The sequence below is a fragment of the Littorina saxatilis genome, linkage group LG2 (assembly GCF_037325665.1).
Source record: "Littorina saxatilis isolate snail1 linkage group LG2, US_GU_Lsax_2.0, whole genome shotgun sequence".
NCBI classification, from domain to species: domain Eukaryota; kingdom Metazoa; phylum Mollusca; class Gastropoda; order Littorinimorpha; family Littorinidae; genus Littorina; species Littorina saxatilis.
In genome coordinates, this window is record NC_090246.1 from 51,213,347 (window position 1) to 51,235,525 (window position 22,179).

At 45.1% G+C, this 22,179-nt stretch overlaps 1 protein-coding gene across 5 annotated transcripts in view; it reads right to left on the reverse strand.

The window, feature by feature from the left end:
- Nucleotides 1-22,179, reverse strand: part of LOC138959187 (supervillin-like) — a 186,147-nt gene that overhangs the window by 103,986 nt on the left and 59,982 nt on the right. For 4 of the 5 annotated variants that reach the window (XM_070330578.1, XM_070330576.1, XM_070330579.1 and 1 more), the window contains exons 3-5: nt 20,530-20,872; nt 16,973-19,780; nt 1,009-1,316 (exon numbers count right to left, since the gene is read on the reverse strand). In XM_070330578.1, coding sequence (XP_070186679.1) covers nt 1,009-1,316; nt 16,973-19,780; nt 20,530-20,795 — 3,382 coding nt within the window. In that variant the 5' untranslated portion in view covers nt 20,796-20,872. Of the gene's footprint in view, nt 1-1,008; nt 1,317-10,596; nt 11,101-16,972; nt 19,781-20,529; nt 20,873-22,179 lie in introns of those variants that run through there. The other variant, XM_070330580.1, reaches the window with a different exon arrangement.

Here is a 22,179-nt window from a genome sequence, read left to right on the forward strand (position 1 = left end):
ATACACCATCTTGCCAAATTTGGTACTGATAGACTGAATAGTGTCCAAGAAATATCCAACGTTAAAGTTTTCCGGACGGACGGACGGACGTCCGGACGTCCGGACGGACGGACGGACGGACGGACGACTCGGGTGAGTACATAGACTCACTTTTGCTTCGCATGTGAGTCAAAAATTAGCAATAGGCCTTGAATCAAAGTCGTGCGAGATCTGACCTTGCTGCAAATGTACGTGTACGACTTGGTTGTGTTGACGTTCAACTGGTAAGCTGGGCGATTGCAGGCTTTTATCCAGCGAAGGCAGCGATCTAGATGGTACAGATGCTTTACCGGTTTCACAAATGGGATGAATTTCACGCCAACACAGCGTTCAGGATACCTATCATCCGTTTTACATTGTCCCCAAGCACAGCGCTTGTTAGCAGCATTTGTGTGTGCTTCCTAAAACAAGGGAAGTAACTCCCAGAGTCTCGATATGTGGATATGGTTAATTGACAAGAGTTAAAGTCAGTTTTATTTTTTCATTTATTTAATTTATTTTTGGTGGCGGTTGGGGTGTGTGTGATGTGCGTGTGTTTGTGTGTGTTTGTGTGTGTGTGTTATTGTGTGTGTGTGTGTGTGTGTGTGTGTGTGTGTTATTGTGTGTGGTGCGTGCGTGCGTGTGTTTGTGCGGATGTGTTTGTGAGTGTGTGTGTGTGTGTGTTTTGACAAAGAGGGACGGAGACGGACGGAAGCAGGCAGACCGACAGGCAAGTAGGCAGGTAGTCAGACATACACACGGACAAAAAGGCTAGCACCTGATGAGAGAGAGAGAGAGAGAGAGAGAGAGATAGAGATAGAGATAGAGAGAGAGAGAGACAGACAGAGAGAGACAGACAGAGAGACAGACAGACAGGCAGGCAGACAAAACAGACAGACAGACAGAGGCAGAGAGAAGGAGAGAGACAGAGCGAGAGGGAAAGAGCAGAAGACAGACAGACAGACAAACAAAGCGGTCATGGTCACTTACTGTCGGCAGCTTTGTTGAGTGCAGATTTCCTCAATCCAGTCTTGTCTTCAGGACGAACGCGCGAATGTGTGTTGTCCACTCTGGGGGTGGAGGGAGCTGTCTCAAAAACACTGTCACTGTCAGGCGTTCCTTCCTTACTCCCCTCTCTTTCGCCCTGCAACGCTTCTGGTACTCCCTTCTTGGCGTCATCTTTCTCCTTTGCACTGACGTCAGATTTCGCCGCCACATGTGACGTCAGAGTCTCTTTGACGTCAGAGGTGGGAAGGGTGACGGTGATGTCAGTCTCCGCCTCCGTCTCTTTGCTCTCCCTGTAACATACACAAAAACGCTTAAATAAGTAAGTCACAGATTACAAGGCTGACCCTTATCTTCCGTTCCCTTTTCGAGAACTCCCTTCAGATCTTCACCCACCCAACACCAGCATCACCACAAGAAAACAATCAACAAACCAACAACGACCAAAAAAACAACCCACTCCACACAGCCCTCGATCTTACCCGTTTTCCTCCAATTCTCCTGTAACCTTCACAGCAATCTCTCTCTCTCTCTCTCTCTCTCTCTCTCTCTCTCTCTCTCTCTCTCTCTCTCTCTCTCTCTCTCTCTCTCTCTCTCTCTCTCTCTCACACACACACACACACACACACACACACACGATCACATTGAGAGAGAGAGAGAGAGAGAGAGAGAGAGAGAGAGAGAGAGAGAGAGAGAGAGAGAGAGAGAGAGACGTACACACTGTAATATTAAAAACATCAAAGAGATAATTTGCATCTTGTAAAAACGAACGCGTGAGCTGTCCTGCATGCAGTTATTAAAAACTCTTCTGTTACAACTCAACTGCAGCAAAGAACTAATGATAGCGGAAGGAGTCGTAAAAGCGCAAGCGACTTGTGACAAAACGTTTAGCCCTGGCCCTGTCTACTTGTATTCCATCCACGATCATAGGATGCACACATTTTCAGCGATGAGTTTGAGCAGGTGCGGACACTATCTCCGAGCAAAATACAGATCCTATACATTTCTTCACATTTAAACGACGCCTTTTGAAACGATCTGTAAACCACCATAAATCCGTCCATACTTTTACAAGGGTTACGAGCTTCCTTCAACTTTGAAACATACTAACAAATCAATAGCCTTGCTGCCCTTGCCGTAGTTTGATTTTTGTTTTGTTTAAATAAAACATAATTCTGTAATGTTAAAAAAAAAAATTAATAAAAAACTCTTTATCGGCACAGGAGGAAGCATTATAACAGTTTATTTTTGTAATGAGTCTAAGCGGAAGGACGCTCTTTTACCAAACGTAAAAGTCTACTAAGGCCAAATAAACAAAAGTCTGTTTACGGTATCCCGACCGACCCTATTTTTTCGCGCGACCCTAGACTCTTTTTTTGGCATTTTTTTTTTTGGGGGGGGGGGGGGGGGGGGAAGGAAGAAAAAAAAAATTAAAAGTCTTTGTTTTTTGGCAAAATAACTTGAAAATATGTTTTTTTGGAGAAAAAAAATAATCCCGACCTACCGACCCTATTTTTTTTGCCTATGTTACCGTAAACAGACTTTTTTCTCTTTTTTTGCCAAACAGATCTTTGGTTCTTTACATGATGGTTTACGCGAGAAGGGTAAATCCTTTGAGCCCACATATATTTGCACGAACATAAATGGATTTGAAACCAATACATCATGACAAAATTCACACATAGTTAGACCCGGTCATATCTAGGCACAAACGTGAAGCGATCTAATACCAATACTTCATGTAAAAAATAAAAATAAAAACACCAAACAAAACACAAATCAGCCATGTGAGAGATTTAAGTCAAGTAACGGTTCCTAGGTCGCCATCGAAAATGAAGGGATCTGAAACCAATATGTCATGACAAAAAAATCACGCTTAGAGTTAGACCCGGCCATAATTATCTCAGCAGAAAATGAAGCGATCCAGTACCAATTTGTCATGACACAAAATCGTACCCTTTACGTCAGAGATTCATGTCAAGAGTTCCTAGGTCAACAGAAAAAAGAAAAGAAAAAATTCTGCCGTACCTCTTCAGGTGGGATGGGAGAGAATATATCATGCCCCTGACTCAGAGTCTTCTTCGTGACATTTTTAGAGCGTATGAGTAGAAATTACGGTTTGCAAAAAGACAAGGCCGAAGTGGGCCTTTACTGGGCGAACAAGGTAGGTGAAGTAGTGAAACCCTCTACTTTATCATGTGCGTATACACTGAATTTATGACAATTACTCGGCTTGCACTCTTTTCTTTCAACCAGCTGTGTTTCCCTCTTAGCTATCTAGGACAAACACGTTGTGTGTTTTGTTCCAATAATCGATGTTCCCAAATCAAAAACGAGACTTGCATCAAACAAAGTAAAGAACAAAGAAACAAACAAATAAACGTCCCGTTTATAGATTTGGTATACAAAGTATGTCCGTGTTTGCGCGCGCGGGAATCTGCATGTGTGTCAGTCAGTGTGAGTGTGTGTGAGTGTGTGTGTGTGTGTGTGTGTGTGTGTGTGTGTGTGTGTGTGTGTGTGTGTGTGTGTGTGTGTCTGTGTCTGTGTGCCTGAGTCTCTGTCTGTCTATCTTTTTGTCCATCTGTCTGTCTGTATGTCTGCCTATCAATCTGTCTGTCTGTATTCGCTGTACTGTCGAAACAATTTTGTTCTGTAAAACTTCTAACAAAAGTAGAGTAAGCAGGTCAGCTTGTTGTTGTTAATAATAATTTATTGTTGTTGCTGTTGTCGTTCCTGCTGCAATTTAGGCTTGGATTATAAAGAAATAGTTTGTCGCTTCGCCGTTAGCACGTATCACCACGATTGTACGCAGTAGGGTATGGTTCTCCTCTTGCTCTGAGACTACGTACACCACTGAGCCACCGGGAATTTTCCCGACCGAGTCAAAAGAGTGCAGACTGCAGCAGAGAGAGTGAAGCGAGCGGAACGACGCGCAATACATCAGTCTTCCACTGCTGTAAAAATCCTACCTGGCTGCGTTCTGGCATATATTTCCGATTGGCCTTGACTTCACAACCCACGTTTCAGACTAAGCTTTCTCAGTTTAACCACAGTGCAAAAAAAGAAAACCCACTGATATTCACGATGAGCAGCTGCACTATTGCCTATTGGGTAAAGCGGCACCCTGCAGCGAAACAAAAACTGACGGAGAAGGTCAGATTTAAAAGTCCTTCGCTCTCGGTGGTCATATTGAGAAAGACTCGAAAACGTGAGTAGCAAGCAAACAAACAAACACGCTTGGCTTGCCAACTCTTCAATGGTAAAACCCGCCACAAATTTCATCTAGGAAGTCACATCCTACAACTGCATAGCGGCCTTGGTATTCATGGTTTTTGATGTACAAAACAGTTTATAAGCATTTGGTGACCAATAACACTTGAGTCTCTCCTCTCCTTGAATCATTCAGTTTTGTGAGAATGACATACAGATCAAAACAAACCAAAAATCGCAAGTGAGTCATTTAACCTTATGCACTGTGTTAAGAGAAGGGTGGTTGGGGGGGGGGGGGGCCGGGGGGAGGGGGGCAAGAGGGTTAAATGAGATCACAACGTCAAACTGCTTATAAAATAAAATGGGATCTCAACCCAAATATTGATCAATCTTATGCCGCATTATGTAAATATTGTGTTTGTCTAAGGCAAAGCTTGGCGCTGCAGGGGATATGACTCATAGCTAGCCCATCTCCAGTGTAACCCTAAACCCAAGGCATAACAAACAAGTGATGTGTCACAGTATCATCATCCGACATTTCCCCATGTTGAGAACAATGCCATAGTCTTTATCTTATACAGTGCATGCAAGTGCAATTGTGCGTCTGCATGCGCGCGGACGAAAAAAACTGACGTGACATAATGCATGCATGCACGCATACTGCACACACGTTCGCACGTAAAAGCACACACCAGTGACGCCATGCACTCGTAAATGTATGCATACAGTGACACTCGTATGCGCACAGACACATGAACAGAAACAGATTGTTAAACCTGAGTCGGGCAGACAAAGAAACAGATACACGTAACTTAAAGGCATACTAACGCACTCCCGTGTTTACAAAGTGTAGTTTGCCCACAATCGATGTCAAGATATAAGACCATATAATGACGATACGTCACCATGCGCGGACCATAATTAACAGCTATTGTGTTTTCAGCGTAGCAATAGGGTCCGATATTTAGACGAGACAAGTATAATGCGACGAGTCGAAGACGAGTCGCATTATACTTGTTCAAGTCTAAATATCGGACCCTATTGCTACGCTGAAAACATAATAGCGATTATATAGCTGTTATGACCTTGATTTGTTGTTCCAAACTTACAAAATGACAGTTTTTGCGTCGATGCGTTAATCTCAGGTTTTGATAGCAGACAAACTTCTTACGCGCATCATGTTCGCGCAGACATGCACACCGCTACACGCTTTCTGACTTTGGAAGAAAAACTGACTCCAAGTGCATTCGACTTCACAACACAGTTGTTGAAACAGCTTTTTAAGTTGTCAGTGTATGCCGTTGTCGATAGAAACATCGCCGCGTGGTACAGATGTGTAAACCGGAACCATGCGTCGGCCATTTTTCTCAATATGCTTTTGGATATTGAGAAAAATGGCCGACTTCGGCAGCAATATGCTTTGATGATCGGGAGAGACCATCCAATCACAGCCCCCGAATTCCCCCACGTATTCATCAGAATAGCTATATACATGCATTACAGCTTGTTCTAGCCTCTGAAAAAGTGAGGATGTCAACAAAGCCGCGGTGTTCTCTCCCTTGCATCAACGTTACATGTGTTGCCAAATCTATAAATAGGACGATCCAGATCAAAATGAAAATTCAAATATCTCAACATTTAAGGGGTCCTAGACCACAATATTTTGCAGGGAACTTAATTTAGTCTGTCTCCAGCTGTTGGTAAAGCAATTAGCGTGTATAGTCATCGAGTACATATGGCTTTAAACACACACACACACACACACACACACACACACACACACACACACACACACACACACACACACACACACACACGCCACAATTTAAAAAACCCCCACATATTTAGAAAACCAGAAGGCATATGGTATGGGGGTTGTATCAGTGGGACATGGTAAGATGGGGGTTGGATGAGGGGAGAGTCAGTCATGGCGTCAATGCCTCTCAACCACCACACTTTCCTCTCCAACTACTTGTTATTATTGTTAAAACAGATTTTTCCCCTTCACATTATTGTAAGTGTTCATGCTCTGCGCAGTAAAGACACCAGGAACAACATAACGTGCTTCCCTCACTATAGGTGCCAAGTTTGCCATAACAACTCAGCTTCACACTCAGCCGGAGTTCCGGCTAGAGTGTGCTATGGCGATGATGAAGGTAGAAGAAAGATGGTCCTGATACACACGTTCTAACAGCCAGCTTTGTAACGCTGCCAACAAAGATTGGACACGTAGGTGCCGAAAACTTTCAAAATACCTCTCTGTCTCTCGCTGCATGATGTACTTATAGTTTATCTTTTTCTTTCCTTACTTCTTTCTTTCTTCCTTTCTTTCTTATTATCCCCACTTCATAAGACAACTTTCATGAAGCTTATATTTCCTGGTTAGGTGTCGAAGTGAGCGATAACAGCGATCAGACTATATATAGATCTGTTTCTCTCTTTTCCTAGCTCTCTCCCTCTTTCTCTCTCTCTCTCTCTCTCTCTCTCTCTCTCTCTCTCTCTCTCTCTCTCTCTCTCTCTCTCTCTCTCTCCCTCCTCTCCCAGACTGACATGAAAGTGTCATGTTTGGTTGTCCCCCTTGTGGAAGACATTTGACCAAAGCCGACGCACTTATCTCCCGTGACACGTATCTCGTATAACACAGTCGAGAGAACGGTTCGAGATCATGCTTGGATAAAGTTACTGTTTACCGACTTTGCCGGATAAACAGATCTGTGCGATGGTGTTTTTTTTTTTTCTTTCACAATGTGTTCACAATTCTTTCCAATCCAATCCAGTACAAGGGAAACAAGTCGCGTAAGGCGAAAATACAACATTTAGTCAAGTAGCTGTCGAACTCACAGAATGAAACTGAACGCAATGCCATTTTTCAGCAAGACCGTATACTCGTAGCATCGTCAGTCCACCGCTCATGGCAAAGGCAGTGAAATTGACAAGAAGAGCGGTGTAGTAGTTGCGCTAAGAAGGATAGCACGCTTTTCTGTACCTCTCTTTGTTTTAACTTTCTGAGCGTGTTTTTAATCCAAACATATCATATCTATATGTTTTTGGAATCAGGAACCGACAAGGAATAAGATGAATGTGTTTTTAAATTGATTTCGACAATTTAAGTTTGATAATAATTTTTATATATTTAATTTTCAGAGCTTGTTTTTAATCCAAATATAACATATTTATATGTTTTTGGAATCAGAAAATGATGGAAAATAAGATGAACGTAAATTTGGATCGTTTTATAAATTTTTATTTTTTTTTACAATTTTCAGATTTTTAATGACCAAAGTCATTAATTAATTTTTAAGCCACCAAGCTGAAATGCAATACCGAAGTCCGGGCTTCGTCGAAGATTACTTGACCAAAATTTCAACCAATTTGGTTGAAAAATGAGGGCGTGACAGTACCGCCTCAACTTTCACGAAAAGCCGGATATGACGTCATCAAAGACATTTATCAAAAAAATGAAAAAAACGTTCGGGGATTTCATACCCAGGAACTCTCATGTCAAATTTCATAAAGATCGGTCCAGTAGTTTAGTCTGAATCGCTCTACACACACACACACACACACACACACACACACACACACACACACACACACACACACACACACACACACACGCACATACACCACGACCCTCGTCTCGATTCCCCCCTCTACGTTAAAACATTTAGTCAAAAGACACAAAGTCGTCTGTACTGGAAAGTTGTGAGAGGTAGAAAACAAACAAACAAACAAACACACAAACAAACAAACCCGCTAGGCCTATATCAAAACACCAAAACTCTTCAACAGCATATCGATATGTTGATTCAAACAAGCTAAAAACGTTTAAGCAGAGGAGACAAACAAGCGTACCCAACCTAGGACACGCTAAAGGAATAACTGAAACTGACGTCGATTTGGATCCTCTCGCAAAGGAGGTGACATTTTTGCCAAGTATTTTGCTTCAACAACATGTGTTTTTTTCCTCCAGTGTAATGTGCGCTTCAACATCAACTTACTTACAAGTTACCCTAACATTCCACTACCTGACACCTTCAGACATGTCAGGGTTGGTTCTTTACAACAACAAAAAAAATGGTGTATCTATTTTATTTTATTTTATTTTGTCAGAGTCACAGGCACATGGATAAATAAAATTATTCAATCCTAGTGATTCTTCAGGTGCCACTCAACATAAAAGTTGCAACCAGACACTAAACATACCGACAGATCCCAGTTTCTTTCTTCCAAAACTGTTATTATGCGCCTGTGATACAAATATAAGCCACCGGCTGTAATGCCAGTAATATGTACCGTGGCGACAGACGTCTGATACTGTGATACACAGGTATTGTTTGAAATAAAGCCGATGTAAAATCAGAGACCAAAGAATGGAGAAAAACAGAAATCTAAGCTGGAACAAAAACACACAAGAGAAAGTTAAAACAGTTGTTACCAGCACTGAGAAGATTACAATGCTATAAACGCTACAGTTCCTTTTTCTTTTCTTCACACCGAGTTCTTGTTCTTCGTCAACAGACGATGGTGTTGTTGTTATTTTTTATTTTTTTTGTTTGTTTACCGATCTTTGTTATGAGCTATTACCAATTCAGTGCCCCATATGGCTTTTTGACCAATCAGGACGGATTCTAGGTCTCACAAACGATATCAGCATTCGCCTAAAAGGCTCATGCTTGATATCTTTTTTCTCGACATGTCTGTTATCATTTGCTAACAGTCAGCATATTAGAAATAACTCATACTGTTCCACTTCACTTCAGACCAAGTTATAAGTGATCATTGTCAAGCGCTATATTTCCATTTTGACTTTACACCGAGTTTCTTGTTTTATCAACAGACGAAGGTGTTTATTTTAACAGATCTTTGTAATAAGCTACTGTTCCACTTCACTTCAGACCTAGGTATACTATAAGTGATCATTGTCAATAAGGCCTATACTTCCGTTTTACTTTATACACCGAGTTCCTTGTTCCTTGTCAACGACGATTATGAGTTTTTAACTGATCTTTTTGGATGCCTGTAAAGAGCTACATTTCACATGTAAAGGAAACTCGTTGTTTTCTTGAAGTCCTTGTGAGATATTGCTCTGTTAAAAAAAAGGCAATACAAAGGGTATGGAGGAAGTGAGTACACGTAGGTTAAAGTTGCCTTGAGGTGCAGCTCAGTTTGCTGGGGTGAACAGTCTGCATTCTAAGACTCTGCAAAACAAGACTGCTGAGTGGTTTTCCAACTGTCAGAGTTCAGGTTAGAGCCTTGAAAAGGAATTTACACTCCACTCCTCCGCTCCAAGTTCAACGTACGAACGGAGAACTAACGGAGGGAATTGTGTGATTGTTAATTCGCTCAGTCATGTGCCACCTAACTTAGCCTGCACTATCACAGAGAAATTGAAACTAATAAATAGGCTTGAATATTATCACGTGCGTCCCCCCTCCCCCCCATACCACCTTAGTCTCTCTCTCTCTCTCTCTCTCTCTCTCTCTCTCTCTCTCTCTCTCTCTCTCTCTCTCTCTCTCTCTCTCTCTCTCTCTCTCCACCACTTCCCCCTTAAAACAACAACAACAACAACAAAATACAATCAAAACAAACATACAACCACTACCATAAAGTGACACGAATCATGTGTATATTTGCCGCGCGAGTTTTCCGGTGACCGTTCACCTTTTATTCGTGCATGAAAACTTATCAAAGGCACCTGAAGAATATTAGCCCGTAAATTAATTTGATATATTGCTGTTGGTAGCTAAATGTCAACATTCTCATTAACACTTATTTACATATATTACTGTCGGTTACATGCTGGAATCTTAGGGCGGGAACAGTTGAATCAGAATCACAATTACAAACGCTCTTACTTTCTTTAGCGAACTTGGGAACCAACCCGGCAACAGAAACTTTATTTTCGGACACAAGACACACATGCACAAACTTGAAAGCACGCATCCTTTGTGTGAGCACGTACACACACACACACATACTACTACTAGTACACATGGACGTAGGCCTACCGATGGACACACACACACACACACACACACACACACACACACACACACACACACACACACACACACGCACGCCCGCACACACACACACACACGCACGCCCGCATGCACGCACGCATTCACAATCACAGACGGAACAAATCGGATCGATTACACCAAAGAGAACACTCACTTTGACACCACACCCCCCCCTCCTTAAAAAGGAATAACACATACTTTTAAAGTAAAAAAAAGACTGACCAAAGCGGCACGTTGACATTGCATAATACTAATAGCTGCATATGTCTTTGATTACTATAGATGACACACTGATGCTAAACTCCATCAACTGATACAAAAATCTATACTGACTTACCCCGCTCCCATGATTGAGCCTTGTCAAATTACAGAGAACAGGTCGAAATCGAAACTGACGCACACAGACGGCAGCAGGCGCCTCAAGTTGTTCAGTGTGTCTGAGTCCTGAGGTTGTAAGTCACTTCTTTGTCGGTGTAGTCAAGTCAGCTCTTGTCACTCTCACGACTATCTCCTACCAACACAAGCACAAGGAAGGCCAGACGGGTTCCGTTTTATCGCTTCTGTTTCCGAGCCCATGTCTACGATGCTGCTTCACAACCAGTCTCTTTGACTAAGTGAACCAGCCTGTGTTTCACCCTCCAAGTATTCTCTAGTTAGCAAGCCCTCCGCCAGTGTCTGGCAAGTCGCACAAGTTGAAATGAAGAAATAAGCAAAAGAAGTCTGTGGATACAGCACAAGTAATTTAAGCTATCCGGTTCGTCTCAAAAATAGTCGGTCATCATCTTTTCAGGAATATATTTAGCAATTGCGTTTGAAAATATAATTCACCACTAAACATCCGTGTTCAATCACTTATTTTAGACTTGTGTAATTATGAAGATTAAATCCACTTTGGAGGTATTTGACTAACTAAATGGCCATTCTTTTTCACCAGGGGTCAGGTTCCTATGGCTGTCACAGGTATTTTTTTGCTCAAAGTTTTTCTTAGTCTATTTTGGATATCCAAAGCTATACTACAGGCCAGACTGGCTATATATAGTGGGTGTAAACATTTCAGTCACTACAACTAAAAAGACCGTCATACTGGTGAAGATATTAGCTGCACTGCCATGTCGAGCGGACCACAACCTCGAACGATATGACAACGACTGAAGCACGTTTAATTTTCACCGAATCACATCCACATCAGTTCAAAGTGAACCAATACCATGTCTGCCATGTTCCTCTTGTAAATGTGTTTGAAGACACCACCATAAACCGTAGGCTTGTTGTTTTCACCTTATGCCGATGTACATTTCTTGAACATGTAAAATAAGAATAAACCTTGTTTAAACCAACCAATACCAAGGCAACCTGACCACAGTGCCAGTGGACACAACTAGAACACATGAACCTTCGTCTAGAACTGGTCCGTCAGTCCCACTGACCACTACTCAGTGAAATGGCCTGAGATCCTCGCAGAGGTGCTGGACTCGACCACTTCGTTTCAGTGTTGACACAGTATTATGTCTCGATCCACGATAAGCAATGGACACACACAGGTAGCCTGCTGGGTGGAGGAGGAGGGGAGACAGGGAGGGGCTGAAGGATTGTGGACGGAACCGGTCATTCCATTGTGCACAGGAAGCGAAGCGAAAAACAAATGACGATATTATTCTGGCAGGGCAGACAGGCTCACAGCAAAGACCTTCACACAGTTCTTCAGTTCAGCTTACGCTCTTTGCTCATAGCCCCGTTGGTTGAAACACACACACACACACACACACACACTCACCGAACTCCGTATAACCTCACACAATCACCCAACACCCCCTACCCCCACTCCTCTCCCAGCGTTCTCTTGCATACCTCGTTAATTCCAACTGCAACGCAATTATCATGGGCTGACGAGAAGAAAACACAACCACAAACTAGTACCTATTCCCAATTATCTCCACCCCCCCCCCCCCCACCCCATGCCACCTTATTCCACGTACCCTCAACCCCCACCAACTACCACCACATCTAACACCTCCTCCCCTACTCACAACCCCGTCTCAGCCTGCAATTTCATTCCCCGTTCCATTATTTTTACGATAGGAAAACAGCTGGTGACCTGAAATGTGACGGTCACAGGTATTCCTTTTTGCGGTGGTGCAATTAAAGGTACCTTCCTTCCCATGTAAACGATTTACCTGGGATTTTACCTGGGATAAGAGCATCCCCTCACTTGACACATACCAACAAGAAGAGCAATATGCTCATGCGACTCACCTTCGTCATACGCAGTATGAATCAAAAACAAAATGTCTAACTTTATAAACGCTCCAAAAAATAACAATGTTCTACTTATTGACCCGAACTCAACGCGCCTGTGTTACCTCGAAAGTAGACCAAGATCAACCAGACTTGGATTATGTGTATAGGTCATCAAACCCTGCAAGTGCGTGAAGTTTCAAAGATCTCTCTTTAAAAAAAAGTTAGAGAAAACGATTCTTGTTTTCATATTTTGACCCACACTTGACCTTACTGTGAGTGTGACCTTGAAATTTGACGAGTCAACCAGACTTGTGTCATGTGTGGTGGAAGCAAATCGAGAGTGTGAAGTTCCAAAGCTCTATAGCTTCAAAAACATTTAAAAGAACTGATTATGGTCCATCTTGACCCCAACATGACCCTGCTACGACCGTGAACTTTGACGCGTGTATTTACAAGTTGGTGTTGGTACAATGTGATGAATTTGTGCCTTTAAAGAATCGACGCCTAAAGCGCCAGTTCTACTCAGAATTGAGAAATGACTGCATTTCGTTGTGTTAAGGTGGCGAAATGTGATCTCAGTTGCTGCAGATTAAGCCGAGTTGAACACAGAAAGATAAAAGTAATAAAGACACGACAAGGTGGAAAGAAAACAACAAAATGAAATTGTCAGTGCCCTGCCAGTTAGATAATAAATTTAGAGTTAGAGACACAGCCCAAAATAGGCTAGGAGAACTAGCCACACAGCCCCTTCCTCACAGCCCCACACCCCACCCCAAGACAGAAACAGAAGAAACAAAAATAATATTTACTTTGTACTATTGCGTCACTGCATCACCGTGCGAGCCAACAAAAACAAGAAATTCCTCCGAGGTAGGAAAAACACCCCCGTCCTTACCATTCTCACTGCCACCAACTGAGAAGGTTATTTCCCTTTGACCATTAATATGTCCCTCTATAAGTCCTTGTAGAATCTTAATCCACCAATAACTCCCTAACCGTGTGTTTGACTGGTCCCAATTTTTGTAAGGACCGTCTCAGGAATATATAGAACCTGTTCACCAAGTTTGGTGACGATCGGTCCGTTCATTCTTGAGATCTATATGCGAACACAAACACACAAACAAACAAACACATCGACCGAATCCTATACACACCCCTATACCGGGGGTGTAATAACTCAGTTGAGGTATACACTTGATAGGACATTTTATGTAAGGGTAAACATGACAGCAGAGTTTATTTCGGCACACAAACATGCAGTCACAAACGTTGGTCGAGAGAGAGAGAGACAGAGAGACAGACAGACAGAGACAGAGAGAGAGAGAGACAGAGAGAGAGAGACAGAGAGAGACAGAGACAGAGAGAAAGACAGAGAGAGAGACAGACAATGAGACAGACAGGCAGCTAGTGTCACATGAATACACTTTCCTTCCTATATGTTCACCACCGCAGATCATGCTTTAAAAGATTTTGTTTGTTTGTTTGCTTAACGCCCAGCCGACCACGAAGGGCCATATCAGGGCGGTGCTGCTTTGACATATAACGTGCGCCACACACAAGACAGAAGTCGCAGCACAGGCTTCATGTCTCACCCAGTCACATTATTCTGACACCGGACCAACCAGTCCTAGCACTAACCCCATAATGCCAGACGCCAGGCGGAGCAGCCACTTGATTGCCAATTTTAAAGTCTTAGGTACGACCCGGCCGGGGTTCGAACCCACGACCTCCCGATCACGGGGCGGACGCCTTACCACTAGGCCAACCGTGCCGGTATATGCTTTAAAAGATACGACCATCGATTTCCCACGAATACATTCCATCAAAAGCTTGTCTGCTTTCTGTACAGAATGGGACGTTTTTGACGAATCGGTTTAGCAGATTGACACGTGTCAGTTGCACAAATTAATTCAGCTAAAAATTCCCACTCTACAACTTGAAAAAAAACAACCCACAGCCAGACTGTTAATTGTTGGTATGGGTCCAAGTGGAAGGTTGTTCGTATCACACGCAATAGCCTGGACGGATTTAGATGGAATTATTAGATGGTTCAAGTCGCTATAATGCCCAAACTGACATGAACCATACGTCAATTATTCTCAGAGATCCAAGAGAACAAAATTGGTTGGATAAGTTCAGTTACCGAGTCAGTTGCCTGCAGGCCTTTGTAGCTGAAGCTCACGTTCATTCCTATCCTGCTTTTCAACTTACTAGTAATAATACGTCTAGTCAGGCTCTTCTCCATGTATTTTTCAGTAACCATGGCAACCGTGCAGACGCGCCAAGGATGACTGATCATAGCTGTGAGGCTCCGCTCACATTATATATATGTAACTTCAGCAGGACCGACGACGCACTGCAGTTTATCCCAGCCCGCTACACGTGGCATGAAAGAAAAACAGGCCAAGTACTCGTCATAATCCCTATCGCGGCATAAATAATATGCAGTGCGTCGTCTGTGCCGCTGAAACTGCGCATGTATATTCTGCCTATAAAGAGTTGGGATTTACTTTTTGGCGTTTCCGGCAAAGATGCACGCATGAATGTGGCAGCATATCGGGCCATTCGCCCACGAATACGTAGGCCTATCTTCTGCCAAAGTGTGAAAAATACAGTGACCATACTTTAATACCATACCTTCGTGCTATAAGTTGGTGCTAATCATACAATCATTATTTTTTAGCATCTTGAAACTCGCCACATTAATTCAGACGGCAAGGGATATTCACTGGCATCGACTATAAACACATAAACAGACGACTCCTTCGGTCCTTGCGTAGTTCCCTTGATATTCATTTTACTTCATCCATGATAGATTTTCACGTCGTTAAAATGGCCAACCCAGTTTCATCGCACAATGTACGAAACAGATTGAACTTCCACAGCGGGAACAAGGGAGAGAACTGCTACAAGGCTCACCTGGATCAACATTAGCACAGTGGTACCCGGGTTGCCTCCAGCGAATCATAACAATAAATGCCCGAAGATTGCAGATGTACTTTCCTGTTCTCGGTTAGAACTGCATATAGACCTTATTTATGTGCCGCCCAAAGGCTGAGAAGACTGTACCTCGTTCCTATATAAACACCAAAAGAGAAATGACGTAGTAGTCTACTTCTTGCATATAACACTGAGGTGCTTGTAACAATTCAAAGTAGTAGACGCAGCTAGACAACCAATTTCTTATGTGAATATTTCCAGCCTCTTATGTTGCTTAGTTGCTTACAGTAACAAATATGTCGTGACAGACTACTGACACTAACACTCCTTTCGTCCTTTGGTTGATTGTAAACGAAAACATGTTAAAAAGATACACAGATAAATGTCCACGCGCACAGTCACAAACGTTGGTTACTGAGAGAGAGAGAGAGAGAGAGAGAGAGAGAGAGAGAGAGAGAGAGAGAGAGAGAGAGAGAGAGAGAGAGAGAGAGAGAGAGAGAGACAAGACAAGAGAGAGAGAGAGAGAGAGAAAGAGAGAGAGACAAGACAAGAGAGAGAGAGAGAGAGAAGACAAGAGAGAGAGAGAGAGAGAGAGAGAGAGAGAGAGAGAGAGAGAGAGAGAGAGAGAGAGAGAGAGAGAGAGAGAGAGAGAGAGAGAGAGAGACAAAACAGAGATAGACAGGAAAAAGAGGGAGACAGAGACAGAGAAACAAACAGAGACAGACTGACAGACAGAGGGAGAGAACTGATGCCAGTTATCTGCTAGTGTGGCCTGAGGACTGCATCAAGCCCATCTCCTGATTCCCCTGGTGATAAGCTACCTCCTCCAGTGTCAATTTCGCCAAATTTATCCCCTCCCGCTATCCACGATCTTCTGTTTACCTCCCTACAATTTCGTGAATTTACACTGCAGTGCCACCTGCTGCGCACGTGAAGGATGAATTCCCCTTGGCCGTATTATCTCCCTTGTTTGTAGTCATATCCTTTCACTGCCTGTATGAAGCGAAAAAGGACCTGATCATGCTTTGATGTTTTCATCTAATCGGTCTCAGATGTCTCTTTTACCGTTATTGATTGGCACTATCTCTGCCGTCTTGTATTCTTTGTAACGTCACCGTCACTTCGGTTTTGTAACGTCATCATCCTGCTAGTTTTGTATCGTCACCGTCTTGTTATTGTTATAAGATGACTGTCTTGTCAGTCACGTTTCTTACGTCATTCCGGTCGTTACAGTCCTCTACGTCAGTTTTGTAACGTTATATCGGGTTTCTAACGAAACCGTCCTGTCGGGTTTCTAACGTCATCAGTGCCGGTTTAGTAACGTCACCGTCTTGCAAGTTTTATGATGGCACAGTCTACACTGACAAACACTACAACTGAACCCATATGTGCACTTAAAAAAAAAACACCTCAATTTGAGACAGAACAACGACAAGGCCGAAAAACAGTTTAAATAACAGGATAACAGATAGACAGCTTGGGAGACAGAGAGGCAGACAGACACACAAACCACAGAGCAAAACAGCCTGACTCACCTGGCAGGACTGTCCCTGCTGCTGCTGCCAGACTTGTGCAGGAACTTCTTCCTGAGCGAACGACGCAATCTGGGTTCCTCCTCTGCCCTCAGCTGTCGCCGCTCTCCCTTCCCTTTCCCTTTCCCTGGCTGCCCGGCCCCAGCTTCCTCGTCCGACGACAGGAACTCCGCGTTCTTGGCCAAGATGTCGTCCAGCCCAGCGCCCATAGAACCTGAAGAAGAGGCTGTCTCACCAAGCACACCATTTCTCGGGACTTTCGTTTTACTGTCCTTTCTATCTGCTGGTGATTTGCCTTGCTCGTCTTCTTCTTTGGAAGACGCTCGTCTGATAGCCGCGAGTCTTTGCGAAAGGGGTAAGTCTTTTGGTACAGTAGGTTCCTCTTTGCGAGAAGAGGAGCTCAGTTTTCTCTCTCCCGCTTGCGTTCTGGAGGAATCTGTGGCGCCTTGAGTTTTAGCTTGCTGGCTGCCACTGGTCGTTGCCCTTGATGGCAAGGCAGATGTGCGATTTACGGAGCTGGCGGCCTGAGACCCTGTTATCTGCTTCTCTTCGGACCCTTCTCTTGAAGAACTCGACGAGACGTCGACGTGCGCGGTACGCTGAAGCCTAGGGGGCTTAACTGGTGGTACTGTGTAGGTGTCTTTGTCCGTGCTGCGATTGGAGGAGAAGGAGGAAGACGAGAGACGCGATGAACCGAAACCAGAGTCTCTGTCAGTGCTACGAGTGGACGATGCCGCGGAGAAAGAGGAGGAGGAAAGTTTTGGAGCTGCAGCCGTTCCTGTTTTCTCTGGTGACTCCCTCGCTGCTACTTTATCGCTTGCTTTCTCCGCCCCCTTGAACAGACGTACCGTGGACTTGCTGAGTGCCTGTTCCTCGCGTGTCTCCTCCTTGCCCACCCCAGGGCCAGCTGTGTCTTTGGCTCCACGCTCTGGCATCAGGGACTGTTTGATTCTGGGCGGGCCTCTGCTGCTGACAGTGCCGGTGGCTGGCTTGGACACTGAGGTTCTATCGCTGGGGGCGGGGCTTCCCCGTGGTGAGGGACTGGACCTAGGAGAGGGGCTACCTTTCCCGGCAGTGACCGCCTCCTTGGCCGCTGATGACCTGGTGGCCGCCAACAGTCTTGACGAGACAGGGGACGGTGACTTGGACTTTCTGGTCTCCAGTGAACCGTCCGATGGCTTCCTGATTGCCCTGGAGTCAGCGGAGCTGTCTGACGGCTTTCTGCCTGCTCTAGAATCAGTTGAACTGTCAGACGTTCTCCTGCCAGGTTTGTCACTGCTGACAGACGACACAGACATTTTCTTTGGGCTGGGCTCTCTGGAGCCTGCGGAGGGTCTTCTGGTGGTTACACTTTCCGTGCTCGTTGTCAGAGGCTTTCGCGTGGAAGCTGGAGAGGGAGATTTGCGTGACGTAGTCGCCGTTTTATCGGGCAACGTCGATGATTGTGCTGACGACGACTTATCTGCTTTGTCACGTTCTGCGCTTCTGGTTTTCACGTCTGTGACTTTGCCTGCAGGCATCTCTGGTCTAACAGCAGAGTCCCGCGCACGTACACCGTCAGCAATGTCAGAATCCTTAAGCATCTCCTCTGAACCAGTGCGCATGGCTCGCAGTCTGGACGATAATGTCAGAGCACCACCACCACCACTTTCCTCAGTTTCAGAAGCTGTCTGCCCAGCACTGTCACTCGGCGAACCCTCCTTCTCCCTCTTTGCGGCTGTAAAGAGGGAGGGTAAAGCCTCTGATTCTTTTTCTTCCGAGCCGGCCGGTGAGGTGATGCTGGCGATGTGTGCCAGCTGCTTGCGCCGCTCCTCCTTGTAACGGGCGATCCTCTCGGTCCGTGTCTCCACCTCTGACGCTACGGCGTCTGCCAGCTTGGCTGCCTCTTCTGCACTGCCCTCACCCCCAGCCCCTCGCAGCGACCTCCGTCTGCTGACCCCCTCCTGAGTCATGTCCTGAGATCTTCGTCTGCTACCGTTTTCCTGTTCCAAGTCTTGCGAACGACGCCTGGAAGAGGAGAGGGTGCTGTCTGTGAGAACTGCCTCCCCATCACGAGATCTACGCCGTGATGACTGCGTGTCGTCTGTTGCTGTAGTGATGCCTTGCTCCTGAAGGCGCCTTCGCCACGGCCGCGTGGAGGCCTCTGCTTCTTTAGCTGTTCCTTCATCCAGACTGCCGCTTGCCTGACGACTTGCTTCTTCAAGTCTCTGTTGGCGCCGCGACCTGCGGGCCTCGGAACTCCTCTGAAAAGCTGCGTCCTCGTCACTTGGTGGGACTGAATCTAAAGAGGACGCTGGCGCCAGCGCTGTCGTGGAGTCCTCAGAACTGCCACTGGCACCCCTCAGATTTCTTGCGCGTCTCACGCCAGTTTCAGGAACGTCAGGGCTGCTGTCTTTGCCCTCCGACTCCTCAGTGAGACTTGACTCCCTCATCCTTCGCCCGGCCCAGCGGCGTGAGAGCTGTCCGCTGCCTGGGAGCCCACTGTCTGAGTCTGAGTCTCTACGCAGGGATGACGACCGTTCCAAACTGGGCTCCTTGGAGTTGTCGCTACCCGTCTCCGAGCCCCCAGCCCCCTCCTCTCTCTGCCGCCGCCGCTGGGCGAGGCGAAGCCTGCGCTCTGCGGCCGCATCTGTGCCTGTGTCTAGCGAGTGGTTAGAGGTCAAGGCTGATCCTCTTGAACTGTAGCGACCACTTCGTGGCTCGTCCGTTGAGGTGGGAAGGCTACTGGTGCGGCTGAGACTGGAAGAGTAGCTTCCTTTGTCGACCGGGTCACGTGGTGTGCTGCTGGACAGCACCTCGCTCCTTCCGAAACTGCAACGCAAAAACAGAAGCTTGGAAGGGGTAGACTCAACGCTGACACCATCGGTTTTCAAGAGCTCTTTCACACGTGATAAACTTTCACAGAAAGACCTCGAAGCAAGAACGATGCTAATGTTTGAGCTTCACCCCATTCATTTGTCACGCAAAGGCTCAAACATATTTTCGTTTTCGTGATCGAACTCAAAATGCTTTCAAATGCGTTAGATTTCAGAGATATTAAATATTCCAAGTGGAGAGTACTGATCATGACACTTTTTTTCTCCCTTTTTAAACCGGTATGTCCCAACTTCTTCAAATGGGTGTATGTAACTATGTATTTGCAATAGGTTAACAGTTTTCAAAGTCAGCAGTTTAAGTCACACACCTTCCCAAGTAAACAGTTCAGCTCACCTCCTCAGCTCTGGCCAGGGTTTCACAAGGGGTACGACCAGCGTCCACTTGTATACACACATAACATTAGCAGCCTGGGTGCCAACTGAGCGCAATGAGATTTTTTAATGAATTAATTTTGCAAAAACCACCAGTGGCTTGTAAAGAATAAATTCATTAAATAATTCTGTTCACTACCGCAAGCAGTCATGGTGTTGATTTTTGATATAATTATGAGTCTAAGTGGAGGGATGGTCTTAAACTTATCCCATGTAAAAGCCTGGGGTGATTTGAGCCGAACTGTTCTCACGAGAGGGAGTGTTCCATAACACTCCGCTGATGTTACCGCTTTAAACATTGCCCCTACTCACCTTGTAGATCGTGGCAGCGGCACCGAGTCGACAACGGAAGATCGCGTGGAAGAGTAGGAGCCATGAAGACGACTGGAAGACGAGGTTGAAGGGCCGGAAGAGTAGGACGACGAGGACGAACCGAACCTGTCTGATCGAGAGGAACTGTGTCCCAAGCCACCACTATAGGTCGACAGGTTAGAGCTGCGATACGATCCGAGGTTGCCAGGATCCAAGCCGCTCTTGTAGGAGTTGCTAGAGTCATAGCGCGTGGAGTAGCGTGACATGGCGTCACTTCCTGTGTAATGGCTGCGGGAGGCAGAGTCCAGTAACTGGCTGCAACGGCTCAGCGATGATGATGACCCTGTGATAAAATAGCATCGTATGTATCAATCAATCAATCAATATGAGGCTTGTATCGCGCGTATTCCGTGGGTACAGTTCTAAGCGCAGGGATTTATTTATTTTTATTTTTATTTTTTCATTTTATGCAATTTATATTACGCACATATTCAAGGCGCAGGGATTTATTTATGCCGTGTGAGATGGAATTTTTTATACACAATACATCACGCATTCACATCAGCCAGCAGATCGCAGCCATTTCGGCGCATATCCTACTTTTCACGGCCTATTATTCCAAGTCACACAGGTATTTTGGTGGACATTTTTATCTATGCCTATACAATTTTGCCAGGAAAGACCCTTTTGTCAATCGTGGGATCTTTAACGTGCACACCCCAATGTAGTGTACACGAAGGGACCGTTTTTCGTCTCATCCGAAAGACTAGCACTTGAACCCACCACCTAGGTTAGGAAGGGGGGGGGGGAGAAAATTGCTAACGCCCTGACCCAGGGTCGAACTCGCAACCTCTCGCTTCCGAGCGCAAGTGCGTTACCACTCGGCCACCCAGTCCCTTAGACCTTGCACTTCTGTTAATGGCTGTGGCTGTCAGCTACGTATCTACGGCGAGACAGAACATCGGCTGCAAAGGGCTATGAACGGCGTCACTCGAACTATTCCGGGAGTTACAAAGAAACAAGCCTAGAGATACCAACAGCGATTCCCATTTGTTCAATAATGTAAGATAATCTGTAGTGGACAAAGACTCATTATAAGAACGACTTTTGAATGGAGAGCGAGTCTGCACGACATTTGCTACTTAAGTTTCTCATGTAGAAAGGAATGGCTACCTTCTAATGTGATAAGGTATCCACTGGGGAAAATAGTGTATACCTAACGATTCTCATCGTCAAGAATACTAGAAATCTCATACTGAAAGCATTTTAGGAGCCATCTAGCTAGTACTCTAACGGGCTGCTATTCCTCAGACCACATGCCAAGAGCCTCTGATCCTATTCAAGTCGCCTACTGATATCACACAGGGAGTGACGGGACTCTTCATCGACAAGGTGTCAACACTGTATTGACTTACCACGTGCAGCACAAAGAGAATGTTATAAACAATTATTGGGAAAAGGAGTGTGATAGGACTGTCTCACCACTGGAAAAGTACCACTGGCATAGCATGGAGACTGGTTAGACTTACCATTGGTACGGTTTGGAAAGTCGAAGGTCTTACCAGCAGATGTAAGGTGTGTACGTGTGTGTGTGTGTGTGTGTGTGGGGGGATGATTTACGATTGGTACGGTACCAAAAGCAATAACACT